The 13,976-nt window shown below is 38.0% G+C and overlaps 1 protein-coding gene across 1 annotated transcript in view; it reads left to right on the top strand.

Moving 5' to 3' along the window:
- The first annotated feature begins 3,513 nt into the window (after window positions 1–3,513).
- Window positions 3,514–13,976, top strand: part of aff1 (AF4/FMR2 family, member 1) — a 28,874-nt gene continuing 18,411 nt past the window's right edge. Inside the window, exons 1-4 of the mRNA XM_022211006.2 lie at window positions 3,514–3,735; window positions 7,791–7,911; window positions 9,027–9,842; window positions 13,304–13,345. Coding sequence (XP_022066698.1) covers window positions 3,719–3,735; window positions 7,791–7,911; window positions 9,027–9,842; window positions 13,304–13,345 — 996 coding nt within the window. The 5' untranslated portion in view covers window positions 3,514–3,718. The remainder of the gene's footprint in view (window positions 3,736–7,790; window positions 7,912–9,026; window positions 9,843–13,303; window positions 13,346–13,976) is intronic.

Genomic DNA, 13,976 nt, shown 5'->3' with positions numbered 1-13,976 from the left:
ATTTTCATTTGTGTATTTGCCCTTTTTTCACGCGTGTTTAGCATTTTAACATGTTATTCTCTCTATTCTATTTTCTGTTCTCTATTTACCTAACCCCTTCTCTATTTATCTAACCTACCCCTATTTACTTGTGTTCTCTTACTTTACAAGAAATGAGATAGTGCCACCTACTGGTTAAATTATGTAGAACTATCTTTTTCCCATCCAGCCATGGGATGGCAGGCTTGTCACGGGACGATATTGTTTGACTATGAAATGCAAAACCAGAAATGTGAAGTTGTGTTTTTCAGTAAATGGAAAATACATAACAAACACACACACAATCAAAATGTTGTGTCTTTGATAAATTACTGCCATTAGTAGAAACTAAAACTTATCAGACTGAGACACCAGATGAGTTCACTGTCATGCAATTTTTGATTATTTGAAGTTTTAAATTCTGGTTTTATGATGCAATCTTTGTCAAATTTAAAAGCTTTAAATGAACATGGCATGAATTTGTCACTGAGAAGTCAAATACCTTGTGAAGAAATGTCTGACTTGTCTATACTTCATTTTAATTTGCTGTAAAACCCTAAATATAGTCAAAATTACATATCAGAAATGTGTTTTCTTTAACTTACAACCTTCATCCAGTGTCAAATAAAATAACCTAGTAAAAGCTACTACGCAAACAATGCTATTATAAGAACTGTAAATAATGTTATAAGAATAGGTTAAAATCGCCTTTTTTCTTTCTCAATGTAATCAGCTTCATTGACATTTTTTAATTAAATGACCTTATTGGGTTTCACAGTTTAAGAAATGTTCACTTTCTGGAAAATATTTTTAACATCTTTGCCAGATTTTCTGGATTCTTCATAGGTGCCTCAAATAGACATATACGCCTCAGTATAGCTTAAAGAATAGTTTCACTTTTCAGATCAGTCTTAAATCAATATTCAGGTGCTAAAATAAACTATTTAATGTGACTTCACCTGCTGTAATCATGTTGCATATTTACAATGACTATTAAAAATCCCTTCCTACTGTATGTTCAGGTGAACTGCACAGCTTATCTGAGGCTAATACGAGGCTTAGTTCATTTGCATGATTCAAATCAATGTTACCGTCTTTTAGTTTAGCATTTCTTCTCTGTGTTTCCCCGCTGAGCTGCAGAAGAGGGATGGCAACAAAAACTGGAAATCTTTGAAAATCATTCACATGATTTGAATGATCTGAACTGCTGGAATCTCATCTTAGCTGCAGATAAACTTCTACATTAGTCTTATAGAGCTTCACCACTAATCACTTACAATAGACTCAAACTGCCTTTTAATGATCAGTATTCAGTGAGTGGAATGATTACAGCAGGGAAAACATGCTTCAGTGCTCATATGGACACCCCACCATTGTCGAGGATGCTATCATTTAGCCTATAGTATCCTTTCCAAAACTCATTTCTACAAATGCTTGGATTTAAAAGAAGCTTTTAGAAGTACTTTTATTCTCTTTCAGTGACACAGTCCCACTGGAACTTTGTCTTGAGTCTGGTGCTGTAAGATCTCAATGTTGGCATGTGTCTACAATATTATCGACCTACATGAAGAAGGATGTTGTTGTTGCTGGCAGGTGACCAGTAGCAACATAACATAAGCATCGGTGTCCGATAACAAAGCTGAGCTCAGGCCTGTATTAAAATATGCACCTGTCTGTGTCCACTCTCTGAGAACAGCAACACATGCTGCTTGATTTTTCATCTCTGATTCACTTTATCTGAATATTCCTGTTTTATGTAAAAGCTCCGAATTACAGGACACATTTGAGCTACTTATGGTATTTAAAACATGAATATTTTGTGCCAGTATTTGAATTTTATAGGTTCTTTCTGTCACACATGCCACGTTGCTTTTGTCTTTCTTACATTTTCCTGATTGTATTTGATCCACAGCACAAGGACTAATAGTTTGTCTATTAGATGCATATTTTCAAGTGTTGTATCATATTAATTATTGAAAAATGTGTTTATCAAAGCAGACTATCTCTAGCTTACATACAAATGGGAGACAAATTCAAGGAAAAACTCTATTCTTGAGGTTGACAGTGCTCCCATAGTTTTAAAAAGATGGGAATCATCCTAGAAATGTGCAAAAAAATAAGTTAAAAAAAAATCTTAACTTTTAAAGACACAGAGACAATTTTGCATGCTTTTATTTCATCATTCCTGAACTAAAGATCTACTGATCATCTCCAGACTTATAAGAATCCAGTTACAAGGCTTTAAACCAGAACCAAGACATTAATACATCACTCCTGTTTCAGCCTCTTTGCTCTCCCAGTATATCGTAGAACAGATTTCGAGATTTTATTGATTGCCTTGAAGGTTTCTATATTCCTCTCTGAGCAGTATTACTGACCTTTAAGATCCTCCGGCGGAGGTCTTTTCTCCATTCCAGGAACCTGACAGAAAACTGAGGTCACAGACCATTTGCAGTGAGGCTCCAGAGGTTCTGGAAGAATCTGTCTGAGGAAATCAAGTTGCCCAAGTCAGCAATCTCCTTTAAATCTGTCCTTATATCATCTTGTCATCAGAGATCTTTCCTTTTCTATTTTACTTACCTATTCATTTTGAACAGCCTTAACTTCTATCCATTGCATTTTCAGATTTCCAACACTGACAATGCTGTGTCTTTAAAAATCTGACGGTTTAATGACTTGGCAGTTTCATTTTGTTGCCTTGTAGACTTGTATCGTAAAGAGCGCTTTACAAATAAAGATCTTTATGATTGTAGAACGACTTTGTAGTCACCAGATCTCACTCCAATTGAATACTTAGATGTTTGCAGTGACGTGTCAGACAGTATTCCCCACCACCATCATGAAACCACAAAATAAGTTTGATCTTTTGGAAAAATGGCGTTGCATCCCGGATTTGCATGAGCAAGGTCAAGTCACTCTGAATGTGTTCTTTACCTTTTTGAAACACTTTATGTTGGTTTTGCCTTTAATTTATCTCCTGTCTGTACATTAAAGCTCAATTTTTCTGCGGAAGATTGGATGAACGGGTAGTGGAATGCAAGATTTAGTCCTGGAATTAGAGGAGTTATAAATAATAAACCAATTATTGCTCGAGAAAAAGTGGGTAATTATGTATCATCACTTCAAGGTCAAATTCCAAGGTTTAAAAAATATCTGTTTTTACTTTTACATAGTTTGGCTCCATTGGTGAACTTGCTCTGTGTTAGGCCTCCAGAGTCACATCAAACTGAGATGATTTACTTGAAAACTTCATAACATCATGTGGTGTATCGTATAAACACAGGTGGCTGTACCATGTCGGTCTCACAGGGGTACGAGGGCAAACTTTGCGCAAACTGTAGTGAAGAAGAAAAAACAGTAAATAACGTAGTTTCTAATGAACTGATTTGTTTTTAATTCGTTTGTATTTACCCTCCAAACAGCAACGCGGCTGCTTTAGAAATATTTTTTGACTAATATGAGTGTATAAAGCTGAGCTCGGTCCCCGGACGGCGGAGTGGAGTAGAACAATCCAGTAGGCAGACGGAGTGGACAACCCAAACACTGTTAGCAGACAACTATCAAACAACGGCGGCCTGACAGTCCACTAAACTAACAAAACACCTTCGCCGGTAAACAATGTGACCGAGTGAGGAGGGACACCTCGGCGAGGACTGCGAGAAACGCATGACAACCAACTTTGGTTGTCTTGAGGGGCACCATGGCATCTCAGCCGAGGTAGGCAGGCACAGCCGCGGCTAGCTGCTAGCAGCGGGACGCTAGCTGCGCAACCCGACCGTTGAACGGAGGTAATTAGCTGGAGCTCAGTGGCAGCGCTGCGGACACGACTCCAAGTAAAGTTTACCTCCAAAGTGTGTGGAAGTGTTGTCAGGAAGCGTATGTGTGGGTTTGTAAATGTTTACTGGTTATTGTCAAAGTGACTGACAGGGTTTTTAGCTCGATAAGCAGTTCCAGGAAGAGCTGGAATCAGCTGGAAACGGCAGGCTGGTGTGATTTTTACCAGCTGGTCTACGCGGCGGCTGTGCTCCTACCAGCCATCTGACTTTCACATATAAATTTACTCTTACGTGTTCAGTGTTTTCATTTATTTATTTTTAGCAGAAGTATCTCATACAAACACACAACAACCAAACTTTAGGCGTCGTGTTTAACAAACTTGGGATTAGTTGTAAAACAGTGGAGTGTCAGTGTTACTTATTTATTCCTTTCAAATCACCCAAAAATCTGCATCATGGTGACTGGAGGGGGGATCACACAGTCGGTAATATTACAACATTACGAGGGATGTCATAATCCCAGCAAAAGAGATAAAAGTTTCTTGTGTTCACATTGTTTACCAATATCACACAATCACACGACTTTCTCACAGACCATGAGGTTAAAGGGCGGTCAATTATTTTATTTGGACTATAAAGATACAGCTGACAGATAAAATAAGCCCATTTTAAAAGTGTTTTGCACTGGAATCAAACTACAATATCGATAAAGGGACGATTGGGTTGTTGTTTATGCATTTAATCGCATATGTCATTAGGATCATAGTGAACTGCAGTGTGGCAGTCATTCTTTCTTTGATTTTCAGTTCTTGCAAAGGATTGCAGTCTAGTATCACCTTCATTGTCAGAGTATGGCCACTACAGGATTTTTCTGTACAGAGACTGTCCACCGGTGAAAGTGTATTTAAAGAGCATCACAAGTTTGACAGGTTGCTACCTTTTAAATGTCATTGCTATTTGATGCATGTATTGGATTTCTTTCCTTGTTTTACAGTAGAACTACAGCAACGGATCCATTAGTTGTCAACCCGTACATTTACACTAAACTATTTAGCTAATTTATTGGTTTAAGTAATTATTTGTTCATTTTTTAAGGAATAAAAAAGTCTAAATTCTCTTATTCCAGGTTATTAACTGTATTTTTTTTATCTTTCCTCCTCTCTGACAGTAAATTTACTGTCTTTGGGTTGTGAGCAAAACATGACATGACCCTGCAGAGAGATTGTACATGGGGAACACAAATTGTAGTCAGTCAAAATTTGTCACAGAGGACCATGTAGATGCCTTAGAATTCCCTTTGCCCTTATTGTCACCTCAAGTATATATATATATATATATATATATATATGTATATATGTATGTGTGTGTATGTATGTATGTATGGCATCTGTTTGTGAGCCCAGTAACCGATGTTCCTGCTGTTGTGAAAGAAGAAATGTTTGCTATAAATGACAAAATAATGTAGGTGGTCAAAACATTGATTTGGCAAAGATTTAGAGAACTAACAAAACATAATGAACCCCAAAATGTGTAGATCACTTTCTCACTTGCTTGCAGTGTTTCTTTTCTGTCTCTCGTGGCCCCCATGTGCCATGTCATTCGAGGAAAGACTGAACTAAAATTATTCCTTCACCTGCTCTCTGTAATACAGTGGCTTCAATATTTTTTCGATAGTAAACATTACAAGTCCTTCGTTTGCTGAGGTTGTTCTGACTTTCAGTTTTGTTGCACTGAAAGTTGCAAATACAATTTTGCTGGCACTGCTACTAACATAGGTTGAACGTACCCTTTAAGTCATTTAAAAATCAATTAGTGCAAAGTTATTTTAGTAGTTGTTCTAGTGTATGCACACCAAGGCTGCAAATCTTTTTTTTTTTTTTTTTTTTAATTGTTGCTTAATCTGTCGATTATTTTCTACATTAATTGATTAATTGTTTGGTCTGTAAGTTGTCAGAAAATTATGGAAAGTTTCAATGAGTGTTTCCTAAAACCTAAGATAATGTATTCAGAAGTCCTGTTTTGTACACTCCCCAAAGATGACTTTACCTCCTGAGGCTGTTTCAGTATCAGTACTGCTTTCTTGTGGTTTTTTTATGTGGTATTGAAAAGGTTGTCAGTTCAGCTTCTTCTTCCACAGTTGCTCTCATTCTGTGATTGGTGCATTGTTATATTCAGAGAGCTCTCTTTCACCTAGATAGTAGAACAGTACACAGACGGTGTTTATTTTAAAAACAGAAATCTGTCTCTCTGACTGTCAGCAGAGCCAGCCAGACACCTCACAGTAGTTAAAATGGCTCCAAGGTAGTATCCAAAAAAAAAAAATGTTTTTTTTTTTTTTTACATTTATTGAAAGTCTCTTTACATCCAGACAGCAATTCATATATTAAGTGCTCTGATAAGTAAAGGGTCAAAAAATGTCTGTTGTCTGTGACAGTCACAGTCCTCTATACAGCCTGTCCAATCATTCTATTTGTCTGTTTGAGGTAACTGGATGTAGTACCTGCCCATTTCTGTAAATGATGGCAAAGTACAGCCACATTTTACAGTTTCATCTAACCCTACAACTACTTGTATTGCTAAGAATCCATTTGTGTATTTTTGCATCATTCAGTGTTCTCTGCAGTCTCCTCTTCCAGCTTCATTAGTGTATGTTTACACATATCTGTTTGCTGCCTGGTTGTTGGCAAATGTTTGATGGTATTTATCTTGTGTTCGTCTATACTGGCATGGAACTGGATGTTTTTGTAATGGTAATGTCAGCTATTGGTGTGTTTATAGAGTTGAGGCAGTTTAATGCGCCTCTGTCCTCTTCCCAGCATCCGTCTCTGTTGTTATGTAGTTTTCCAGCTGGCTTATGCAGTGTGCTTTCATGTGTTTTGAACGAATGGCTTTGGAAGGAGCCCAGCATTTGTGGTTTCAACAATGCTACACACTTCAGCTTTAATGTAGAGCACTCCTGTTAAATACAGTGTTTGTTAATATTTAACTAATTACTTAGTAATTAAAGATTGGCCCATTGTTAACTCTAGACAGGTTACATTCTAGTCTCGTTAGTAATTCAGCTTCTTATAGTTTCCTTTTACCTCCGTAAGGTGATTGTACCGTGTGTGATTTATTTTTATTTTTTAAACACGCCCACTATCTTATTTCCTCTGGGTATAAGTTATGCAGGGCTTGTGACTGGGCAGTGCCAGTCTAAGCTATCTGAGGAGTTCGGCCAGTCTCTCTGGAGTGAGTGCTCATCTGTTTGGCTTAGTCCCAAATATTTGCTGCTCCACTTGTTGCCATGGAAGCATCCCATCGGGGCTATTGTCAGTAAGGATGATTAACACTGTATTTTGGGAAGGAAACTATGAAATCTCAAAATGGGCATTAAGTGTTTATTTCCCTTTAAAATATTTAAAGTGTTAATCTGGGCCCAATCCCCTGAGAACTGCTGTTGTTCCACAATATCATTTATTATAGTACATGCTCTTTTTGCAATGACAGAACATCAGGAGTAGTACATGTAATTATTCATTTGATGTCTGAATGGACTGCTTGTCACCTCTGGGGACTAGAGAGAACAGATGTGAATGTTGTAGTGAATCCTCATGGTGGCCCCTGAGTCTAATTACCCCTGTCTGTGGAAATGATAGATGCCATCCTCTCCCATTACACAGTGCTGCTCTGCCCCTTGGGTGAATAAGTCTGTGGTGAGACACCCTAAATTTTCTGGTGTCTTTGGCCAGAGCTGGTGTCATCATCATTAGGATCAGTCACAGTCATTACTTTCATTGTTCTGGGGTTTATAAAAATCAGAAAATCTACAAAATGCCGGTTGTATTGTCCTCTCACTCATATTTGACCATAGATTGATGGTGAGATTTACATTTTATACCTAATGCTGATATTTGTAGCTGTGGCATTTAACTTTGTATTTGCTATACTGAACATGGTGTGCTTTTTAAATGCAGTGTTTGTTTGACAGCTGGCACTCTTTGTAATGTTCTGCAGTGCATACGATGAAGAAAGGAACCTTCTTCGCCTCAGAGCATGGGAGCAGAGGAACCAAGAAACCAGCCAAACCAAAGAACTTAACACTGAAAATGTGCCACTCTTTGGGCAACCATACAAGGTAAGAACATGCATAGCAGAGTGAGATTCACCAAGGTTAACCCTTTTCTTTAGCTCCCTTTTGCTAGATTGGTTTAGGCAGCTCTGGTCCATTCATGTGTAAACATCAGGGTAGCCTCAAACAAGTCTTTTAGTTGCTATGAGTTTGCTTAAAAACGTTGTTGCTTTCAATATTATAAGAGTGTTGTATTATAAATGCAGTGTGTGTGGAATGGGTTTAAGGTGTCGTTTTCTCATGAAATGACAATATATCCGAGGGAGTCCGAGTATTCGGATCTCAAAATTAGTATTCAGATACCACCACAACGACCGAATATTCGGATATTTGGGTCCAGCCCTATATTGAAACTCCCCACAACACTATTTCCTGCATTTCTTTGCATTTGAATCGAGTGGATAAGGAAAAAATAGTTTCCTGTCAAAGGAATATGATAGCTAATGTTAAGTCCGATATACAGAGCTCTGTTTCAACTCTCATCTTTAAATTAATGGCTAGTTCTAGCAACATTTAGAAAAATGTCAGCTGAGGGTAAATGCATTGATTATATAGTATTTTTATGATATGAAATGACGGATATAAATTTTGGGTGGGGTCTGCATTGTTCCCCTGATGCTAAGATGACCTTAACAGTTCCTGTCAAAAAGATGTAGCTTAATATATAACCTGAGCCAATAAACCGAGGGTCTGTTGTCAGTAAATCACCAGCTGCTTCTAGTAAGGATTATTTCTGTTCAAACACACTAATAATTACAGGAGACTTACACGGGCTTTTCAGCCTTTTATACATGATTTCTCCTCTCTGGTTTGGATTTTGGGCTGTAAGGTGCTGTTTAGATAGATTTCACTAACTAGATAAAAATGAAATGTGCAATATTGGCGAGACAAAAATGGTATTTTGAAAAGGTGGTTCCTGTCCGCTAGACACTATGCTTAAAAAAAAAAAAATTGAAATCTTGATGCTTGAGTGTTCTTATTCTTGCTAGAAAAACATGTACTGTTGGTTATAAACAGTGTCGTGCAGCACATTTGTTTGGTTCAGTGTAATTATGTATAAAAAATTAGTAAACTAAGATTTTGGACATTTATTACATAAAAGGTGTCTCTTCTTTTTGTAGACAAACAAAGGGGACGAGCTTTCAAATCGAATTCAGAGGATGCTGGGCAGTTACGAAGATGTGAATAATTCCTCTCCTTTTTCCACTGAGGCTTCACCCATTCCGAATTGCGTGACCTTCTCACAGTCAGATCTGGGTCAGCCAAATACAGATAAATCAACAAAACATCCATTCCACAACCATGTCCTTTACATGTCCGCACAAAGCCAGAAAGGGCTGACTAGTAGCAGCTACTCCCCTCAGCCCGCGAGGATGTCCACTGCTTCTCCTAACCAGGGACGATCATCCACTTTCTCAAAGCCTTCTTTGAGCCACAATCAGCTCGACCACGTGGCACATCAAGAAAAGAAGAGTGACGTCTTGTCAGATCTCAGGGAGTATGTCAACCTTCCCCAGGAAATGTCTGCTCACTCTCCTGATACTCAGCCACTAGCATTCCTACATTCCAATGACCAACATAACACCGACACAGACACTAAGGACACACTTGATAGACATCAGCTTCCAGGATCCACAGATCTTCCCTCTGACTCTGCTGTCATCATGGATGTTTCCTCTAAAGATGCAACTCTGCCTCAAGCCAACAAGACTAACACACTACCCTCCCAGACCTTTCCTCCACTCTTGTCATCGAAGCAGCCCAGCATAGTCATGACTCAGAAGCCAACAGCGTATGTACGGCCCATGGATGGTCAGGACCAGGTGGTCAGTGAGTCGCCTGAGCTAAAGCCCTCACCAGAGCCATACGTACCACTACCAGAAGTAATCAACAAATCTGACCTGGGCAAAACAAAAATGATGCCACCATTTTTGGAGGTAAGTTTATTTTCTTATATATGTTTTTTAATTAATGATTATTAATCAACCATCTGAACCCCAAAACCTGCCAGAGGCTTTGAAAGGTATGGTGTTTTTTTTTTAGCACCAAAATGACACATTTATCAGTCAGAAACTCTAAAAACCGAAAGAATCATTGGCTTTTTAACCTTCCAACAGTTTTTTTTTTTTTTTTTTTAGCTAATCATGTGCGATTCTGATACTGTTTGGAAAATTAAACAAATTTTAACTCAAAATTCTGATATTTTACCAAAATTATTTTAATCTACTTGTCTACTTCCAAAATTCACCAAAAGTAAACTGTTTGCACTGAGTTTGCTTGTGTAAAAAAGCTTAAAATTCTGCACTCCTTCATGCAACTTTGAAAACCGTTAGTTACCCAGCTGTGACCCAGCAGACTTGTGACAAAAGTTCACGGGCTGTTCAGTTGAACTGGAATGAAATACATGCTGTGTTTATACAGAGCACATCAGAGACAAATATGGAAACAAACTAAAAATGTAAGTTGTAAAATATTTATTGTATGTAGAGCCATCATTTTTGTTGGTATTAGGAAAACCTGTTGGAAAAATGTTGTACATGTTTTTGTTCATTTTTTCCCTATTTTTGTGAAGTACTCAAAAGTACTTTTTGTTTTCTTTTTTTCTGATTTACAGAATTCCAGCTTTGTTATACTGCACACATATTTTTCAAATCCTCTTTACTTCTGTTTATGATTCTGATATTTCCACAGAGGTGAAACACTTTATATTGCAGGGGAAAAAAGTGAGCCCACTGTAAGTTAAAATTTGACAGGAGCAAAAGCCTGCCAGAAACTGCTTGAAATTCATTGGGTTAAAATGTACTAATATGAGAATGATGCACTAATCAGGTACACCAGTATAACAATTGTTTTAAAATAAAATAGCACAAGTCAAATGGACTAAGACTGCTTTGCAGGTTTGACTCTCGAACACGTGTTCACTCAAACATACACAGACACCATGTAAGGTTCTGGCATAACCATCTGTGCAATGTTGGTGTATCAAACCGGCTGCCCTGTTTTTGGTAGGTGACCCACTTTCTCCTGAACTGCAGCTGCCCAAGTTAAAGAGAGGTTTAGTACCACTCGCATTCACGTCTGTTAGATATGGGATACTGCCAGAGACACCTGGCTTAGCATAGATACTCAAAACAGTGGGAAACAGCCTTATATGAAAATAAAATACTATATTATTCTCAAAGCCTAAAGTTTTTATTTTTACAATAAAAATTTTGCACAACACAAATAAACAAAATATAACCTCAGTGCTTTAGAGGTCCAACTTGGCTGTTGTTACTACCTTCAGGACAGACTAGCTAGCCAGGCCAGCGGTTTTCCCGTCAGCTGCTGGGTATAACTTCATATTTAGCATACAGTGGTTGTCTTGGCATAAAAACAAATAAGTTTAATTTGCAAAGTATCACACTGTTCTGTTCAATAGAAGTAATAATATTACACCTAACGCTGTGTCCCCATTTCAAGTTTAGCTAGAGCTGTTTCATCGATTTCATTCTGTTGACTTCTTATGAACTTGTGGAAAATGTGTTCCTTTAACACTTCCTAAATCAACTGGAGCTGCAAAATATATTACAATATTACCAAAAATTATCCTATAGCATACTGGTGAGCAAGGCTTTGCTGCAGGACTGGAATGTTAGTAATTTGTATTTTTTATTTATTTTTTTAATTTTTGAACTTTTGAAGGAAATATTTATACGCTAATACACTGTTAGGTTTACAGGTTTGATCTGAAGAACAGCATGTAATTCATACTTTCATACAGCATATACAAATTATATACACTGATTGCCTGGATATCGTACATTATCACCCATGACTGTACGCTCCAGAGTCTGTGGATCAGGCAATGAGCAAAGAAAGTCCTACGTATTATTTCTCAACACTATTGTCTTGGCTTTGAGTGTACTGTGGGCTAAGAGGACTGTGTTTCTGCTGATCTCATGGTGCTCTCTCAAACTTCTTCAAAGTTTTGGTGTTTCTGCTTGACTGTTCAGGCGTTCAAGAAGGACTCGTGCTTTCTTTGTTTTGGAGAGTTTGGCTGAACTCCAGTTCAACTCTATTCATCTGTTCCCTGTCACACATAAACATACAACCAACCCTTGCACCTGCAGCTCTCCACACCTCCCTCTTACCATCCTGCAGTGCTGAGCAGGCTGCTGTTTTTGATCCAATGCAGAATAGCTTGGCAGTGACTCATTGCACTATTTCTTACCAGTCCCTCACTCCTGAGTTAAGTGCCTCATCTGCAAAAGGCCCCGTTAATGTCGGTTTTGTTCATTTAATGTTGAAAATGTTCCTTTAGCTTCCAAATCACAGAGAGAGAGAGAGTTGTTATGGATTCCATTTTGGGCTGCACTTCTTTAGTGCGAGGGGAGGGACAACAAAACATTAGTCTAAACAATGAGCAATATGGGCCAGAGAGCAGACAAATATCAGTCGGGTGTCTAGATTACAGTTGCAAAACACATTTAATGAAACAAAACATGGAACATTCTATAGAAAACACAGCAGCATTTCAGAAATTTACAAAAGTATTTACTCTGTATGTTTTTATCCACCATGTCTTTTTGAACATGTTCCCTCATGTCTCATGCAGGTGCACTTTATGGTGTATGTGGCAAGCAGTCTGTGGTTTGTGTTTTTGTGTGTGTGTGTGTGTGTGTTTGTGACCTCGTCTGCCTGTGATAAATTCACCCCTGGGCTCAGCAGAACAATAAATGAGCTTTGTCACCAACTTACATAACTGCTCTGGGGGCCCATTCACTCTGACCTTATCTCAAACACTGTCCATTCAGAAGGAAAAACTGAAAGAGACGCCTAAAAACAAACAGAAATGTGGCCTGTTGACTCATTCATACGCATATCTTTGTTGCTGCCTGATAGGAGGTATTGCATCGCTCATGTAGTTTTTGACGTTTCAGTTAGTGGTCATGAAGTATACTGAATGTTTTGTCTTTTTTCACTTCTATCTGTAGTGCCTACCATTTTAAGCAATCAATTTTGTTCACAAAAGCCAATAAGGTTTTATCCAGTGAGATCATTCTGTCTTCTCTAAAGGGAAACCTTTTTCAGCACTTGAAGGGCTGTGACAAAAATATGATAGTGGGTGTTTTTTGTTGCCAGACAGAATAATTTGTGTCATTGTCATACATAGAGCTGTGGTCCCTTCTACTTTGTAAACGCTACGTTTTCACTTAACATAGACTGATTATAAGACAAGTGTCTTGTATTAGTGGGGGTAGATGAACCTTTTGTCTAGTTGCATAGAACAACATGGATTGAGTGATGTAAAAGGAAGATTACATGGTCTTTAAAGTTTAAGTTTGGTCTTTATTTTATAATTCCATACAATGTGCTATCATAGATGAATAATAATTATTCTTTTCCCTTTCTATAGACAAGGACAGATGAAGCTCAGTGTGTGGAGGACATCTTAAGGGTAAGTCCAGCTGCTTCCTTTTCCCATTTACAGTTCAAATGCAAAATATGTGCATAAATGATTCATTTTACACAAACGAGTTTTCCAAAGTACAAAATGGCTACATTTCTATAAATTGGAATTATGTGGGTATGGTGGCTTTGCAGTAGCCACATCATATTTATTTAGTTTAGATACTTATTGTAGTAGCATGTTGTCTCGTTGGATTCAGAGCAGCTTGAGTACATCTGGGCACAGACTCGGCAAGGTGTGTGATGCTGATATAAAAGACTTGTAGAGTTTCTGAACATTGTGCAGCTGTACATGCTTGCTGCCAGACAAATTTCCCCTTTTCTTTTCCTGAAGAGGCTGGACCAAAACTGCAGGACTCTGCATGTGTACTGAAGCAATCAGAAATCTAAATTTTAGTTCGGCCACCGATGAACCTACCTATATTTCATAGAAAAACCACTGACTGCATTTTGTTTAATATTCCTCTTTTAAAGTCGGTAAAGCTATGAAAGTCCTGGAGATATCTTTTCAAAGCTGCTATGATCAGACATCCCTCCAATTTATCCCTAATTCAACAGGAACTGAACTGTGTGTTGCTTGCATTTATAACACTGTAGTTGATGTTTAAAAGACGAGTGTA

Source organism: Acanthochromis polyacanthus, chromosome 18 (assembly GCF_021347895.1).
Source record: "Acanthochromis polyacanthus isolate Apoly-LR-REF ecotype Palm Island chromosome 18, KAUST_Apoly_ChrSc, whole genome shotgun sequence".
Classification (NCBI taxonomy): Eukaryota; Metazoa; Chordata; class Actinopteri; family Pomacentridae; genus Acanthochromis; species Acanthochromis polyacanthus.
This window is presented reverse-complemented; position numbering and strand designations above follow the sequence as displayed.